This window comes from Pogoniulus pusillus, chromosome 6 (genome assembly GCF_015220805.1).
Source record: "Pogoniulus pusillus isolate bPogPus1 chromosome 6, bPogPus1.pri, whole genome shotgun sequence".
In the NCBI taxonomy this organism is placed as follows: Eukaryota; Metazoa; Chordata; class Aves; order Piciformes; family Lybiidae; genus Pogoniulus; species Pogoniulus pusillus.
Window position 1 is genome coordinate 12,999,174 of NC_087269.1, and position 18,610 is coordinate 13,017,783.

Below are 18,610 nucleotides of genomic sequence, written 5' to 3' on the forward strand. Positions count from 1 at the left end.
CTCAACCCAGCACTGAAGGATCAACACTAAACCATGTCCCTAAGCACCATGTCCACAGGCTGCTTGAACACCCCCAGGGATGGTGACTCCACCAATGCCCTGACCATACCATTCTGACATTTGGCAACCATCCTGAGATGGTGTCCTGGTCTGCTGATGAGCTTCCTGACTCAGAGGCCAGCCACCTTTAGACTGGATGTTGTTCAAGAAATTGTTTCTGTGCCTGCTGTTGTCTACTGAAAATTCACCTTAAAACTAGTCAGAGGTTTCTCTTGGAGGACTCCAGGAGAGCACTTCCATTTGGAAACGGAAAACAGTGCTCTGTTTTGCAAAGCACAGGGGATTCTGTTTCTGAATAGTGCTCTCTGAAACCCTAGCTGGCAAGTTCCAGCCTCTGACAAGCACAGACATCTAGGTATGTTTGCGCCCAGGTTGTTTGCTTGTTTAATTTTGGTGTTAATTGATGCCTTCAAAATACCACAACTGCTGTGAGGAGCCCTGTCCCTGCCAATCCACCTGCTGCATTTTGCTTCCTGTGGGACATATATACCTGGCAGCTGACTTAATCAGGGTCTTCCACAGGAGAGAGTTTTGCCTCCTGTCAGAAATTGAAGATTTTATTAGAATAAGTGTTTGAAGAGAAAGATTTTCTGGCCCCAGACACCATGACAGATGCATTTTCACTCTACATCTCCAGGAGGATCTAGGAACTTACTTTATTGTTGTCATTAGTGTGTTCATTTTGTGACCTTGTGAAGCCACTTTTGCATCTCTAACCCTCAATTGTCACCTGCAGTGTTCCTGTATGAGTACAAGCCATAGCACCATGTTGTTGCATGACCTACCACCCAGTAATAATAACTTTCATCTGTGGTGGTGTGAGTGCAAATATTATTTTATTCATAGCTCCAGTTTTCAACCAGCTTAAGGGTGGAGTCTCCTAAGCAGTGTTATTGCCAGTCATGCCAAAGGATGTGGCTAGGACCTTACTCTGCTTTTCCAGTGTGCAAAGGTGTGGTACAAATCCATCTCCCTTCAGTGACCTTGCTGAAAGGTCTTTGACCCCAGCGGATGTAGTTCAGAGGCTCCCTGTCGGTGAGCCTGGTGTTGGCTCAGTGTCTGTGAAGCTTAATGTCACAACAGTGCATGCATTAATGACAAGTCTCATAAGAGCTTATAAGACAGTGCAAATGTTTTAATAGGGTAAATGCATTAAGGCTTCTCCTTTAAAAGATTATGGTGGGACCATATGGTCCTTCCCTGAAGGGCTATACCACCAAGACTCCTGTTGACTTCAACAGATGCTAGTGTGCTAGGTGATACTTGGAAGGAGAGGAAGACTATAGTTTGTGTAGCTACAGAGGCACAGTCTTGCTTTTCAGTAAGAACATTTTTCATGCTTAAGGTGGCACAAAGGCATTTGAGAGGCTCTTGCCTTTCTCTGCTCTGGGGTCAGGAGCTGGAGTAGCTTGGATAATGCAAGCATGTTCATCAGCAAGTATGTAGTACAAACAGGGGTTGTTGGTTCCCAAACTTGTTGGACCAATGTGTAATGATCCTCATCATTCCCACACTGGCCAAGGAGTGAAAGTTGCTCTTGAACATAGCTTTGCAGACTATCTGTGGGCAGGACACTCGGCGTCCGCTGGTATGAGAAGAAAACCAAGTGTTTCAGCAATGAGGTGTAGCAGCTGACGTTTCAGGGCTAACTTTGGTGTGGAGCCAGGATACTTTGATGTTATTTAAGCCCTGATGTTGCCACATATTAGATGACTTTGTCCTGGACATTTGGAAATGGATGTTTTTGGAGGATGTTTAGCAAAATGCAGGGCACAGTGTAGTGTGCAGATTCTTACCTTAGGGAGAAGTATGCACTAGCAAGGGTGATGCTTTGGATCTGCATGGGATTCCCAGTTTTTCTGTGCCTTTTGCTCCCAGCATAGTAAGGACTGTATGCAAAGAGAGGGACAGTCCCACATCCTTTGTATGAGGGAGCCGTGCTGTTTCCTAAGGCAGTGTTTCTCGGATGTTTTGAAAGCATGACCCTCTTTTGGCTCCTTGTCTCTGTGGGACTCAGCATTATCATCAGGTCAGCTCCTCCAGGCGAGGGTGTGCCAGCTGCCTGTGTTGCTGGCTCGTAGGTATAAATACCATTCTCCCTTTCCTCTCAGACACACTGACTGCTTTCTGCAATTAAAAGCTGTTGGCTGTTTGCAAGCTAATGTAGCACTTGCAACCAGTGTTATGAATGAGTTCACATTCTACCATGAGGAAACTAAGCTGTGTAGTTCAAGGAGGCACCAACTTCTCTGTAGGAATTGAAGACTTTACTCACTGAATTAACCCTCCAACATTTCACAACGACTCACAGGCTGGAAAGTTCAAATTTAAGGGGTCTGGGGACTTGTGCTCACACTGAGATGCTCTTCTGTGGGAGAGATGCTTTACTTCGCTGTACTCTGGTGGTAAATTTGGATTAAGGAAGATGATGGATCTCTTCTGGTTTGCTGCTGCATACAAACCAATGCACAGAGAGGTGTCCCACAGTAAGAAAATTGAAAGGCTAATTTTACAGCACTTCCCCTGCCCTTTTCCTAGCAAATACTGCATAATTTACCTGTGCTGTGATTCCTGCCTAGCTTTTAAGAGATGAGGGATTTGCAGCTGGGGCAGCTGAAGTGATTACAGGAGTAATGGGTTGTTTGGGTGATAGCAGCAGGACATAGAGCAACATTAAGTAGCTCTTGGCTTATAAAAAACATTGCACAAACAGTAACAGAGCTGTTAGCATGAGATTTTCACTCTGTGGCCCCCATCTGTCACTCCTGTATTTTGGCATTGGTGATCAGGGCTTTTGTACTTCTAGAACAGCTGTGCCTGGTGCTTGAATTCCTAAAGTCTATACTAGCAAAGCTGTTCTAGAGCTGGCATTACTGTCCTTACAGACACTGGAAAGCAGCCAGGTTCAGAGGTAGGAGCTCTTTGTCGATGGGGAGTGCAGCGTCTCCTCTTGCTAGTCTTTCGTTTCCTCTTGTAATTATTCACATAAGGGCATTTTCTGCTTATCCCTTCTAATGGAGGAAGATTTATCTTCCTGGTACTATGCTTCTGTACAAGCCATGTTATTTCCCATGTTTGATTGCTTCTTGGTGATTTTCTTTAACATGCTCATTAAAACCAGGATCCAAGTGCAGAAGGACATCCTCCCCACCGTCCCCCATATCTCAGTATTGTTACTGCTTGTGTTGTCTTTCCTCATTGCCCCATCTATCTCCATCACCTCTTGTCACCTTCCATAGTAATTCTTGCTGATTAGCAAAGGCCTTTATCAGCTGAGGCCCTTTGGCAATTCTGTCAGGAGCTTCTACTTAGTCAAAAAGTCCTTCCCCCTCCCACTGTTGAAAACACTATGAATCATTTCCCTCCCCTTTCTTTGTCAGGAGCAAATGCCACCAATGTTAGGACTCTGGCACTGGCTTTCTGAGTTCAGGAAGTCATGAGTGAAACAATCCATGGAAACTGGGATCTCCAAGTAAGAGAAGGACATTATTTTGTAGGAACACACCTCTTTTTCGGTGACTGTCAGATTGTTATCTGGTTGACAATCACATATACTTCCATGAGAAACACAGCATTATTCTTCTAGCCCATAATGTTGTGCTGTTGAATGATCTGCTTTACATTGTGGGGGAATTTGTGCCATAGCCAATTGCACAACTGTACTTCTTCAGTGTATATGAATAATAGTAATACCTGTATCTAAGAAGTAGAAACCTTCAGAAAAATATCTAAGCAGTAAAACTATTTCAGTTGAACTAGAGGAAGTTGCTTTGCCCACACAGAGAGTCTGTAATTGCATGAGGGCTAAATTCTTTACTCTGGTTTACCAATGAAACCCCAGTGTAACTACAAAAAGAGTCTGGCCTCATCTTGTAAGCAGATTCCGTTTCTGAGAAGTTGATCCTAGGTTAACACATTGCTTGACAATGTATATATGGAACCTGGTACCTCCCAGGTTCTCAGAAAGAGGAGAGAACCAACAACACAGTAACAAGAACAATATGAAGAGTCAGGAACCAGGGCTCTTTGTTTTTAGGAAACAGATGACTGACAAAGCATCCACAGCTGGAGCTTCTGTAGTCAGAGGCAACATATGCTTGTTTTAAACATAAATCAGACAAGACATTATAGCATTTTTAACACACCCATTAGTCTTCAGGCTGTCTTCTGTTGAATATTTATCATATGATTTCTTTCATGTACTACCCTCTGAAGCATGGTGGCAGTACTTAAAGCAGACGATTAAGTGTAACTATGTATTTGTCCATTGTCCCTTTAACAGTGGATTTGGGCTTTTCCTAACCTCTGACACATACTCCTTGCATGAAACAATTGGTGACCTCAGACCAATCTGTCACTTGGACATGCCTTGAAAAGAAATTAAAGCTCAGCAATTAGAGGGTAAGAGCAAGAGATGGAACTGTTCTCAGCTAGATTTGGAAAGGAGCTAACCAGAAATTTCCCTGCCTTCCTGTTGCTCCCTACTCACCGCTCGACTCTAAAGATCAGCAAAGTTGGCAGTTGTATTCTGAGCCAATGGCACAGTAGTGGGAGGGTCATGAAACCACCTCTAGAAGGTCTCAAGGCCTAGACATGCAGCACCTCTCCCTGACAGTAAAAAAAAAAAGAAGAAAAAAAAAAGTGTGATGAGAAGATTTGTTTTAGAGGCTGTCTTAGAGCTTACAAATCACCAGTCCAGGGTAGTAGCTGCTGTGACAGCTGGCTCCTTGATACTGGAAAGACTGGATTCTGCTGCTAGGCATCCTAAGAGTTCTCATGCTTTGTTGCCTAGTGATGCCCAGTGCTATTCTGCCTCCAGGCTGTGCTCCACAGTGTCACCAGGCTCACCAAAAGATGGGCTGCTTCCCTGCATGAACCACCCGCTTGACTATTACAAAGCACTGCTATGGACCCTTCTGGTGTGTTCAGTGTAAACCTCTTGGCTAATGGCAGGACCGGAATGTTGGGATGCTTTTAAGCCTCTTTGTTCCTGTGGTCCATGGCACTTATGAAAATCTGTGCTTCTCTAAGTAAGAAGTTATTCAGGAGTAAGGTGATATTCAGAAGATATCTGTAAGATTGCAGAATCAGCAACTTCCAGAAAGAAAGACTCCTGTATAGCTTTATTCTTCTCACTTTATGCACTCACTCTGTATACAGGAGAGATCTGGTGGGAGAAGAGGTGTGTGGTCGCAGAATTAAAGACTATATATATATACATACACACACACACATATAAACACACACACAGAGATGAAGGGATGACTTAAGATGCCTTTACAATGCTAAACCTGATACTTTGCCTCTTATCCACATTAATTTCCTAGGAATAATATTTTCTTTAAAGAAAAACGGATAAAAATAAATATTGTTATTCTGCCTTAGCAGCAGGGCTGGAGTCTTGTGTCTTCCCCATGTCTCTCTTCTGCAGTGCTGCAATCCTTGGAGTCTTTCTTAATGTGTGCCAGACTTTCCTTGGGCCAGCCCAAGCCTGGCACATCGTTGAATGAAATACTTGCACAAGGCAGCACCATCCCATATAGCCTGTAGCTTCCCCCCTGAATCTGAGGCAGACTTCCCATTCACTTCCTAGCTGGGCAGTAGCATGGTTAAAAAGCTGCTCATCCTTCTGTAAAATAAGGCTATAGTGCCTGAGGGGAGCTTCAAAGAGCTGCAGTAATATCTGGGAGAGAGGAAGCAGCACTGGATGTACTTGCATAGAAGTAGATCTCCTCCTTAGAGATGTGGAGACTACCCAAAGGAAAGGTCAGGTGGCACATAAACCACTACTCCACCCTCACAAGGAAATTGCCTGGGTTGTTCTGCATTTACCGGCCACTGTGGGACTTCCTTTCTTCATGTTAGTTCTGTATGAAATTCTCCTTGCCATTGTCATCCTGAGAGCTCCTCGATGGGTCTTGTGTGTATCCACTGCTCAGCTGTCTGCCTGCTCAATTTATTTATGAAGACTCTGACTACCTCATTAGGCAAAGCTCTTCATTAGTGGGGTTTGTGTCCAGTGCACCCACTTGGAAAACCAAAAGAGTGTACAGCATGGGTCTCTTGAGTTACCCTCCTTTTCGTGTCACATGAGACCTCTTCTGCCTTTCAAGGAATCATAGAATCAACCAGGTTGGAAGAGACCTCCAAGATCATCCAGGCCAACCTAGCACCCAGCCCTATCCACTCAACTAGGCCATGGCACTAAGTGCCTCATCCAGGCTTTTCTTGAAGACCTCCAGGGATGGTGACTCCACCACCTCCCTAGGCAGCCCATTCCAATGCCAATCACTCTCTCTGGGAAGAACTTCTTCCTAATATCCAGCCTATGCCTACCCCGGCACAACTTGAGACTGTGTCCCCTTGTTCTGTTGCTGGTTGCCTGGCAGAAGAGACCAACCACCACCTGGCTACAGCCTCCCTTCAGGTAGTTGTAGACAGCAATGAGGTCACCCCTGAGCCTCCTCTTCTCCAGGCTAAACAACCCCAGCTCCCTCAGCCTCTCCTCATAGGGTTTGTGTTCCAGGCCCTTTGCAAGCTTTGTTGCCCTTCTCTGAAATGGGGAAACTGACATAGTAATTTGTACTGGATCTGCAGTGTTCTACCAGTCAGTTGTGATGGCTATGGTAAAGCTCCTGTCAGCACAGTTTGTCTTCCCAGAAAAAGGGAAAAGCTGGGCATTTGGGAAGTTGTCCCTCCTTAGGTGTGCTTCAATACCTCTGACAATGAAACTTCTCTGCCTAAGGACCACCAGGATTTGTGAGTGGGTTCCTCCTTCTGCCCACCAGAACTGGATGTGATTGCAAAGTGTCTTTGTTTTTGATTTTTCCTTTGTTGGCTGCCCTAAACTGCTCATGTTTCTCCACACCTCAGTTTTGAATGCCATACTGGATCAGGCAGCTACAGATCTTTCCCAGCATCCCCCACTGAGCCTTTTCCAGCATCCAGTAGCACAGGGAAAATCTTCCTGTTTCTAAAGGGATAAAAATGGAAGCACTTTCTGGGCTTTTCTTCATCCTAACACCACAGTCATCGTGATATTTTCCATCTCCATTTAAGGACTGAATTAAGGCGACTCATATCCTGGGGTCTTTTTTGTACTCTGTGTTTAATATAAAGTTCTTTATTATATTTATCTTGTTTCTTATGTTTGAGGCTTTCATTTACTATGTTACTTTGAAGACTGGGCCTCTCTGTAAACTGTCTTTTTAGGAAAGCTGAATTGCATTTACAGGAGATCTTTCATGTGTTTAAGCCTTTGGCTCCTTTCTGTTTTTATATGGTCACTGGTTTGACTTTCAACTCATGGCTTGAACTGAAAACAGGAAAGCCAGAAAATGAGAATGTTTCCAAAATGTTACTTTCTCTTTGCAGTATACTTATATGAGCTGCAAAAGAATAGGAAGATCTCCCAGATCAGCATTTCTGGAGCACTGAGAAAGGAATTAGTCTTTATTACTACCACTACCCCTCCTAAAAACCAGTTTACTTCATTTGCAGTACAAGTACAGTGTAATCCTGTAGGCTGACAGCAGTAGTAAGAAATGTTTTGGAAATGCAGGTAGCTCTCTCCATCTACCAGACAGAGAAGCAGGAAAGCTGCAAGGTTGTTGTGTGTCCAAAGTCAGTTGATAAAGAGAGACAGAACTGCCACCTTCCTTCTTCAGCAGTCTTTGGCTAAATCACTCAAGCTCAGATGAACATCTCAGACACCTACTGAAGATTTACTCTGTGCTCTGTGACTCTGTGCCATCGCACCCTAAAGAGATGACTCAGCACCAGCTTTGTAATGAGGTAACTACAAGGAACCCAGAAAAAGAAATTTAAGGCACTAGGAACTGGCTTTACCTCACAGGACAAGCTGTTTTGCTGCCAGAATTTGGGACAGGCATAAACTGCCTTCTCCTTCATGGAACAAAAGGCTCTAACACTTCCCAGGTTAGCAGTTATGGTGAGGGTGGCAGAGCACTGGAACAGGCTGCCCAGAGAGGCTATGCAGTCTGCCTCTCTGGACACTTTCAAACTTGCCCTGGATGTGTTCCTGTGCAGTCTGCCCTAGGTGCTGCTGCTTTCACAATGATCTCTGGAGGTCCCTTCGAACCTCTAACATTCTGTGACTCTGTGAAAAGGCAACCAAGAGGGGCAGAGTCTGAGAGGATTTGTAGGCCCCACAACTGTATTGTTAAGGGCTGCCATTGCATTAACATAGGGTCATAGAATCATTTTGCTTGAAACAGACCTTCAAAATCATCAAGTCTGATGATTATCTAACTCCACCAAGTCTGGTCCTAAACCATCACCCTGAGCACGACATCTCTGCATGTTTTAAACACTTCCAGGAATGGGGATTCAGCCATCTCCCTGGGCAGCCTGTTCCAGTGTTTGATAACCCTTTTGTAAAGATTTTTCTTCTAATATCATAGAATCAACCAGGTTGGAAGAGACCTCCAAGATCATCCAGTCCAACCTATCTCCCAGCCCTGTCCTGTCAGCTATCCAATCTAAACTTCCTCTGGCACAACTTGAGGCCATTTCTTCTTGTCTTACCACTTGTTACTAGAGAGAAGAGACTGACACTTACCTCACTACAAGCTCCTTTCAGGCAGTTGTAGAGAGTGAGGTATTCCCTCAGCCTCCTTTTCTCCAGACTAAACAATCTCAGCTCCCTCAGCTGTTCCTCATGAGATGTGTTCTCCATACCCTTCAGCAGCTTCTTCACCCTTCTTTGGACCTACTCCAGGACTCCAATGTCTTTCTTGTAGTGAGGGGCCCAAAACAAAGCACAGCTCCAATGTCCTCAAACCACGCACTGCTGACAGTGCTGAGTACAGGAGGATGATTGCTTCTCTGGTCCTGCTTGTTACACTATTCCTGGCACAGGCCAGGATGCTGTTGGCTTTCATGGCCACCTGAGCACACTGCTGGCTTTTGCTCAGCCAGCTGTTGGCCAACACATCCAGAATTTCTCCATCAGGCAGCATTCCAGCCACTCTGCCCCAAGCTTGTAGTGCTGCCTGGGCCTGTTGAATCTTGTACAACTGACCTCACCCCATTGATCCATCTTGTCCAGGTCCTTCTGCAGAGCCTTCCTACCCTCAAGCGGATCAACACTCCCTCTCAGCTCAGTGTCATCTGCAAACTTACTGATGGTTCCCTCATCCAGATCAGTGATAAAGACATTAAAGAGAACTAGCCCCACTTCTGAGCCCTGGGCAACACCACTTATGACTGACCACCAGCTGGATATGAGTCAATTCAGATTTTTGCCTCTCAGCTTGTATAATCTGACAACATAAAAGCCACATATTTAGATTTTGAATCTGATTTAATTTCCTAGTCCATTTTCTTATCCCATGATATACAGATGAGTAACTTACTTGCCTGTTGGCAAAAGAAGTTTGGAGCAGAGGGTGGTATATATGTCAGTGGGTTGTTTTTTTAGATAGACATTTCGTGGCCTAAATAATGCTGTCAGATGCTGTTTTCTCCCACCACAAGGAGAACATATAATTTATTTTTTGTCTCATTGCATTAAAAGAAATACAGCACAAAAGGAAAAGGGAAGAAAAACACCAAAAAAGGATATGAAGATATAATCCCTTCTAGCCAAAAGAATACCAACTCCATGACATCCTTGTGTGTGGGGTAACTCAGCTCCTCAGTTATTTGGATAAACTTTGTTACAATCAGTTTCACACAAAATCCAGTCGTTTACTTCATCTTAACTACTGGCAAAAATGTCATCTTGTAAGGACACCGAGGTTATTATTTCCTTTTTACCTTCAGAAAAAGGGTTTGTTTGTTTTTCTTCTATTATCTGGTTTCCCTCTGTAGATTTATAAGGGTGCTGTCACCAACATCCTTGTGTTTGCTTGTGGACTGACTATGTGTGCTGCCTTCTTGGAAGGGCAGGAGCATCCACAGTGGGAGGCAGCTGAAGAGACAGGCGTAGGGTGTTGATGGAGCCCACATCCCACCTCAGTGATGCTCCCTGTGCTGTCAGCATGGACATGCCAAAGGAGCCCCGAAGTAGAAGAGTCTCATAACATTGCACTATTCCCTTCCAGGATAAAGCCATCTCTGAAAGGGAACCAAAACTTTTTGTGTAATGTACAGGATGAAATCAGAAAAACTCCCTCGGCTCCATTTAGTGGCTAACACAAGCAGGACCTCATAGACAGTTGCCAAGGTTTCATGGAGCTGCTGTGCCTGTGACTATATGCTGCATCTCCCATGGAAACTTCAGAGCAGCAGTGTCCAGCTGTGAAAGGTGCCATGCACACTTCCCTGATAGCTGTTGCTCTGTGTCCCTCTGCTGCCTGCCCTGCAGTGCACTTCTGTGCAGTTTGCTCTGAGGGCAGGAGCAGATCTGCTGCTCACACCTGCTCCAGCTGTGCCATGCTGTTTGTGTGGTAGCAGTGGGGGCCTGCTGTCACACAAAGCTGCTGCTGCTGCTGTGTAAGCCCCTCCGGTACTGCGGTTATGTTGCGGAGGCAGGAATTAATATGTGGCCGAGTCGGGAATTTATACAAAAACAGTTAATTTATTTTCCCAAAAACCCGCCCCCAAAACTATATATACAAAGATTAATTTAGTTTAATTAGCAGATTCGGTCGCATGAGAATTAACCTACAAGGATACTGTCAATAATCTGACTATTTTGGAAGTCAGAAGTTGGAAAAGGCTTTAGCTATTAATTAATAGCGGGTTTCTTGCTATTAAGCTGAGCCAAATAACTCACGATTAGGCTGACTTGCTCGAGGTCTGTCTTTCTCTACCTCTCAGCGGCTGCAGGGGGATCGTTAAAAGTCGTTAAGGGTCGTTAGGCTCACAAAGGTGTCAATAGGGAAAGCAAATCTTTTGAAAGTCTCTCTGCAGTCAAGGCCAGGAGAGTGTGGGAGCTCAGGCAGACACGTCCAGGCACAGGCACCGTCCCTGGGGGTCTTCAAGAAAAGCCTGGATGAGGCACTTAGTGCCATGGTCTAGTTGATTGGTTAGGGCTGGGTGATAGGTTGGACTGGATGATCTTGGAGGTCTCTTCCAACTTGGTTGATTCTATGATTCTATGATTCAAAGCGGGAACCCCCAAAGGCGGGAAGACCCCCAATATTTATAACCTTCGCTAGACAAAGGGCAGAGTTACCACACCTTAGGCGCGAAAGCGCACAGCCAGTCCCGGCCTGGCTCCAGCGCGGGAACTCACGGGGCAGCCCTCCCCCCCTTAACGGGGCAGTCCTCCCCCCCTTCGTGGCTGCAGGGCAGGCGAGGGGGGAGGGAAACCAGGCGGCTTTCCCCCTTCCCCCCGAAGTCCGGGCAGGAGAGGAATTTAGGGGTACAGGACTCCAGGACAGGTTACTCCATTGCAGGCATAACAGGGTTGCAGAGCTCAGCCACTGGCACCGCTGAGGGCTATAGTTTGAGCCAGGGTTGAAGTCCTATCTGCTGACATGTTGCACTATCCCACATGGCAGGTGATGCCCCTAACCCTTCCCTTCCATCTGTTTTCTCCTCAGGCAAGATCCTGTTCCGGAGGAGCCATGTCCGAGACGTAGCCGTGAAGAGACTGAAGCCCATCGACGAATACTGCAGGGTAAGAGCTCCAGGGCAGCATCTGGCAGCCCTGCTGTGTGGGTGCTCACAACCACCACCAATGTGGGACTTTCCCATCCAAATACTGTGATGATCTTCATCTGTGATGAGATCATCATAAGGAAAGACGGTCCTTGCAAAACACTGCAAGACTAACAGAGCAGATGAAAATAGGCCTCTCTTTGCTCCCAGGATCCTTGCAGTGTTTTCACTGCAGACTTTATGCACCAAATTGGTGCCTTATTTACTCAGTAAAGTCTTTAAGCCCATCTACTCTAAACATGGATTTTATTTCTACAGCAGACTCAATGAATGCTGGAGCTAAGCAGGCAAAGAGGCACAAGTAAGATGGCATTTTCTTGTGTTCCCTGCATCTCTGTCCCCCAGTGCCACATGAGGGATGGTGTTGCCTGATGCAGCACTGGTGATGGACCAGTGGCTTCCAGGAGCTCTTCTCCTGATGAGAGAAAGCCTGGAAATTTATTGTAGGACAGTATGACTGTGTTGAGAAGAAGGTTAAGCCACCTAATCTTAGAGTTTATGATTTGATGATAATGAATACTCTGACTATAGATTAGAAGTCATTTCTAGCAGGGCAGATACCCAGGTCTTCTTGTTAGAGATACCGCCTGCGTCGGTCAGCACATGCTTTAAATCCCAGGCTTCCTCTCTTATTTCCTGTGGGGTGTTCTTTCTGTTTTTGGAAAGCCAGAGGAGCAGGTGGAAGGGGAAAAATACATTCCCAAGAACTTCTCCAGTCAGACATTCACTCATCCAAAATTGGGAGCAGATTGCCAAAGTGCCTGAGGCGTGCTGGGGAAGTGGGGGGTGGTGAGACCCATGCCATCTGCACCCCCTGGGCGAGGAAGCTGCTATGAAAGTCTTATCTCATGAGATCAGGCTTTCTTGTGCGACAATTAATGCGCTGTCTTCCTGCCTGCGGCCAAACGGCCCTCTTGAAAGTGTGTCGGGTCTTGCTGCAGTCCCAGCCACGCTTCTCCAGACAGGAACTGCCTGCAAGGCGAGCTGTGAGGGCTGATGTCAGGGTTCACCCAGCAGATGCATGGTGGAGAAAGCAGTGAGTTGCACTGGAGGGGGCAGCTGCTTCTCTGGGACCCTTTTGTCTGCGCCCCAGACAGACCCGACCTGACCCAGCTAGGCTCGCCGGCGCCCCGCCGGTCACAGCCCAGGGCTGTGCCATGGCACTGGCTGCTGGCACGCTCCTTGACACGGCAGCCCTGGGACTGCCGCCCTCCTCCTCGCTTCCTTTCTTCTCTCCTGGAGAAGTCTGGCTCCACTCATAGAGAGGTTTCAGTTCGGTTTGGTTGATAGGGAGCAGATCAGCTCCTACTGCCCATCTCCGAGACATAGCTGGATGCTTCCCCAAAGCCAAGCTGTTAACTTATTTATTAATAGGTGCTGCTTTTATAAGCATAGCCCCAGCTGTGTTGGGATAGCCCAGTGTGCCCCAGCCCAGTGTTTCTTGTTGCCAGCAGCAGCCACAGCAATGCTCAGCAATGCCCATGACATACCTGTAGTGACTTCCCCAGAATATTACCCTAGCTTCCAGTGATCCTTGGCTCTTCTGTGCCTGATATGCTGTCTTTTTATTTTATTTTCATTTACTGTAAATTGTATTTAATTTGTGTCTCTCCTTCACCATACCAGATGTTTAAATCCAGGTGACATCAGAGAGCAAAGCTCACAGTCACTGAAAAGCTTAAGCAGGCATTGCATCTCATGTCTATGTGAGTGCTACATCCTTCTTAGTGCCTTTCTGCATGGGATGTCAGGTCTTTAAGGAAAGAAGACCCTAGCTAGCTCATCCATCCCCCTGGGATATATCTTAGTGGAGTGTGTATGATCAGAGTTGTGTCCAATATCGGCTGAAGATAGGTGAATGCTTCTGCTGGTGCTAGGAAGTAAAGCAATACTGAGGGTTTTTTCCTCCATTCTCTTCATCTGACTTAAAATCCATGCCTGGATATTAATTTATATCCAGTGTGGATGGTAGACAATCTTGCACCCACCTGCCAAAACCAGTATAGAAGTATCTATGATGTTATGCCTGTTGTCATATCCAGTTATGCATTCTGCCTCAGCCTCCTTCTAATTATGGAGAGCAAAGGATGACAGCATGGCCTGTCCCAGTCATTCCTGAATCCCACAGCAAACAGTTGGCAACCTGTGTAGATAAACAGAGCAACTAGAGACTTCCTCTCCCAACCTTTCTAATTCTGCACGCTTTATGAGAATAAGTTTTTCTTTTTGACATTTATGGCTCATCCAATTTGCATTCATTCAAAGAATTATTGTCCCATGTTCTGAACCTGGCCCAGAATATGAAAGTCCCCAAGACTAAAAATAGTGGTGAAAATCAAGCACTGAACTTCAAAGGTATAAAGGATTTAAGGAAATAGCTTGTAGGAGGAGAGCTTCATGGTACACTAAAGTCAGTGGTAGTTTTGTTACTGACTGTCAGCAGGGACAGAATTTCATCTCTGAGGCTTAGCAGAGGCTTAAAATTCAGAAATGCTTTCACAGGATCACAGGATGTTAGGGTTTGGAAGGGACCTTCATAGATCATCAAGTCCAAGCCCCCTGCCAGAGTAGGATCATAGAATCTAGCTCAGGTCACACAGGAACACATCCAGACAGGGCTTAAAAGTCTTTGGAGAGAAGGAAACTCCACAGCCTCTCTTAGGAGACTGTTCCAGTGCTCCCTGACCCTTACAGTAAAGAAGTTCTTCCTCATGTTGAGGTGGAACTTCCTGTGCTACAGTTTATACCCATTGCCCCTTGTCCTATCACAGGGCACAACCAAGAAGGGTTTGTCCCCTTGCTATTGACCCCCAGCCCTCAGATATTTATAAACATTGGTTAGATCCCCTCTAAGTCTTCTCTTCACCAGACCAGAAAGCCCCAGGTCCCTCAGCCTCTCCTCATAGGGCAGAGCTCCATCCCCTTCATCATCTTTGTAGCTCTCCCATGGACTCTCTCAAGTAGATCCCTGTCCCTCTTGAACTCAAGAGCTCAAAACTGAATGCAGTATTCCAGGTGAGGTCTCACCAGAGCAGAGTAGAGGGGGAGGAGAACCTCCTGCGATCTGCTGGCCACACTCTTCTTAACGCAGCCCAGGATCCCATTGGCCTTCTTGACCACCAGGGCATATTGCTGTCCCATTAATAGCTTGTTGTCCACCAGGACTCCCAGGCCTTTCTTCACAGGGCTGATTTCTAGTACATGACCTCTCAACCTGTACTTGCTACCTTCATCAAAAATCGCCATTCAAAAGGTTGCTGGGAATATGATCTTTATAAACTTTCTGTAATCTTTCCATCCCAATATGAAGTTAACCAGGAATGAGAGAAAGCTGTGCATTTGGAAAAGAAAATTAGATGGTGAATCTGAACCACAGTGGCCTCACTTCACCAGCCTAAACTAGTCACAGGGACTCTCTCCATTCAGCTGTAACTACAGAGGGAACCTGAGTTCTTCACTTAGCTCCAGTGCCAGCTTCTAGAAAGCTGAAGTGCAATGAAATCACCTCTTGGTGTCCAAGAAGGGAAAATGCTGTGGGCTTATTTTGCTACTAAGATAATATTACTTACTACTGTTTCCTGCTCCTTAGCAGCTACTAGTGCATGTGTGTGAATTGAGAGTGGGATCGTGTCCAGCTCTTAGGAAGTGTTAACTGTTCTCTGCATTTCTTCCCCTGTCCAGTGGATGTTTTGATTCTTTGAAGAGTTGGATAGAACTGTAGAGCAAAAGTATCACTTCAACAAGTTCAGTCCTGCTGTAAATGAAGAATGCAAAGCTTGTGACCCATGCAAGTCCTAAAATGGGTGGGCAGCCAACAGGGTTAATTTTGAAAAGCCTAGACAGTTATGCTGGAATGATGTGGGTGAAGTTGATGGACAAATTCTGAGATGGGTAATAAAAATAATAAATGAAACAATACATCTTTGTCCACTGGATTCTATGAGGAAGCAGAGGAGTGAAGCAGATTCAAGTACAAAGTATGTGCTACTTTTTTTGTGGCAAATGAAGGTTCTCCATCCATTTCACCTACCCTGGAAAGACAAAGCACAGATGGGCCCTGAAAAATTAGTGGTGCAAATGTTTGACCATTTGTTGTTTTGTTGTTGCAGACTGGTGATTTGCATGGCTGAGAAGCAGGCCTGACTTCAGATGTTTGGATATATTGTAGTTCCTGCACCAGGCACAGAAAAAGTGACAGGCAGAGGTTGCCTGAGACTTTATGGGGATACTTGGCAGTAGGGGGAGGCCTTAGGATGTTCTGTATCAGATACTTGAGCACTCTGGACCCTACAGCATGGGTCTCAAAATGCCTCACCCCTGGATGATTCTTCATTGCATTGTACCAGCTTAGAGAAATGTCATCACAGAGGTAATTAGGCCAGTGTTTTTGCTAAGGCTGCAAGAAAAACAAATAACTGGAGCACACATGGAAAGATTTCTCATCTATAAACATGAAAGTGCAAGGTCTGTGTGTTCTTACTGGTAGACAGAGTAAGTTACCAAACAAACTGCATTTTGCCAGTAAATGTGTGCTGCTCGCTGGCATTGATATCTCTGGATGATTTCCCTGTTAACTGGAATTATTTTAGTGTGGTTTAAGGTCTTCTGGGCTCATTTGGCTTGATTTTCTTAATTTGTTTAGGAGGTTTTGCCAATATGAAAGAAAGAGCAACTTCATAGCCTTGCCTTGCCTTACCTTGCCAAGGGCATTTATTTATTAAACTTTTGATTTCGTGAGCACACCTCTGGTGTGTGCCTGTCCAGTATGTACCATCCTGTTCAAGAGGGACCTTTCAAGTCAGTGGTTCACAAAACCATGACTCTCTCCTTACACAGCCTTCTGGGACGGCTGAGGTCACCATTTGCAGACTTGCAGATGTGTGCATGTTGGTCCTGAGGAAAGCATGTTTATGCAGAGAAGCTATTAAGATGTGAAGTCCCATTGTCATGAACACTCACCTCAATTTCTCACATGCCTTCATGCAGTCCCGACTGGAGGTGGATTTAAGTAGAGGCTTACAGACTTTTCTGTTGTGAGGCTTGAGAATCCAAGTGCTTGCCACCTAAATAAAAACTAAATGAGCAAGTCACACCAGTATCAGGAAATATTGGTCATTCTTTTATTAACATTCACAATGTGAGAGACCACACTTCGAAAGCAAAATTGCCTCCCTCTTGATCTCTCAATTCTGCCTCTCTTTCAGGATTTATCCTTGAACCTGTCAAGACAGATGCATAGACGTTTCTGTCTCAATCCATTGTACTACTAGTGTTGATTGAGGATGGACTAATAGTCCTGGTCAAGAATGAAAGAGTTGAAAGTGAAAAACTTTTAAATTGTCATTTTTTAAAATCTGCATTTCAGAATCCTGATGCATTTAGACCAATTGCAGTAATAAGAGATAATTATGTGCAGTGCCCCATAGCGTCTGGAGTAGAACCATGCTTTCCATTGCCTTACAATCCTTCCATGCCAGAGGCCCAGAACTGTGTCCCAGTTACTTCCCAAACTCTGCACCCTATTTTCCCCCTTCCCTCTGTTTTTGTATTCCTGCCTCTTTTCACTTCTTCAGTCTGAGTCACTACCATGTAGTCTCATCTACGTCTTTGTCTGACACTCAAAAGTTTGCTGTCCAACCTCTACACTTCAGTGCTCTGAGTTCAAACTTGGTCTTACTTGAGGCTCTCCACAAAACAGAAATGGGAATTCTTTTCATGTAGGTGAAACAATTTACCTCCCTGTTCTGAAAAGCAAACTGTTTTAATTGCACCTTCCCTCTTGCTGGACTCACTGCCATTCCCAAATCTCTGGCCCTAGTGATGAATGTTAATTAAAATGGTGAACCACTGAGAATAGGATACTTAATATGAAACATAAGGGAGTCATAACAATGCAGTGCTGTCAGCTGTCTCTGTGTATTGATGTGCAGAGCTGGGATTAACCCCACCATACATTAGAGATCCAAGAGCGATGTAACTGAACTCCTTCAGTGGGCTGCAGGGACAGACAGTCAGTGATGAGGTGTTCCTGCCCATAACTGGGGGGTTGGAACTGGATGATCTTTGACGTTGCTTCCAAGCCTGATTACCCCACTCAGAGCCAGATGTTCCTGGTGGGGAAGAGAGAGTAGCTTTTAAAAGTGCTGGTCTATCTCATTCAGTTTGACAAGTCGATAGACAAGCATGACCAGTCTCCCATTTCAGAGATGAAAAGCTCAGTGAAATGTGTGTCTTTCTGTGCATGTAGACACAGATGCCTACACGTGCATATATATCTCTGCATGCACATGTCTGTGTGCCTGCTTTTTGTGAACTTGCCTGCAGAAATGTAGCAGACAGCACTCAAGTGCATCTTCGCAAGTACCTGCATGGTTTTATATCCAATGTGCCTGTATGTTGTGAAGCCTTTGAGCTGTAACGTATCTTAGCCCCCTCCCTGTTCCCTGTTTTGGGGGACTGATGTAGCCATAGCAATCCCCCTAGAACGGAGATCCATTTGGGCGACAAATGTAGCAGTTCCATTGCGTAATGGAATTCCAGAAATGCAGAGGGCAGAGCATCTCAGAAGTCTTCTCAGTGGTCCTTTATTACTGCATTGACGAATCCCCAGCATTACAGAGTCCTGGAGTCCCACTTACAGACAAGGCAATTTAACAGTCTTAGAGTCCCCTTGCAGAAGATGTCCCAGAAGCCCTCAACAGGTGAAGTAGCTAACAGCAGCAGTGGAAGTCCCAAGCAGCATCCTTACACTGAAGCCCTAGCTGAAATCCCTAACTGAAGAAGTAGAAGAGGCAGAAGTATCTATTGCCCGAATTACTTTATTTTTATATGCTTTCTTATCATACACCTGACCAGTAAAATGCCACCACACATATAAACTAACGTATGTTCTCAATGAAAGGCACCAGCATGGCAGGAG

At 45.4% G+C, this 18,610-nt stretch overlaps 1 protein-coding gene across 2 annotated transcripts in view; it reads left to right on the forward strand.

Moving 5' to 3' along the window:
- The window catches only part of SH3PXD2A (SH3 and PX domains 2A), a 285,081-nt gene that overhangs the window by 105,870 nt on the left and 160,601 nt on the right, over positions 1-18,610 (forward strand). For both annotated transcript variants that reach the window (XM_064144446.1, XM_064144447.1), the window contains exon 4: positions 11,574-11,650. In XM_064144446.1, coding sequence (XP_064000516.1) covers positions 11,574-11,650 — 77 coding nt within the window. The remainder of the gene's footprint in view (positions 1-11,573; positions 11,651-18,610) is intronic.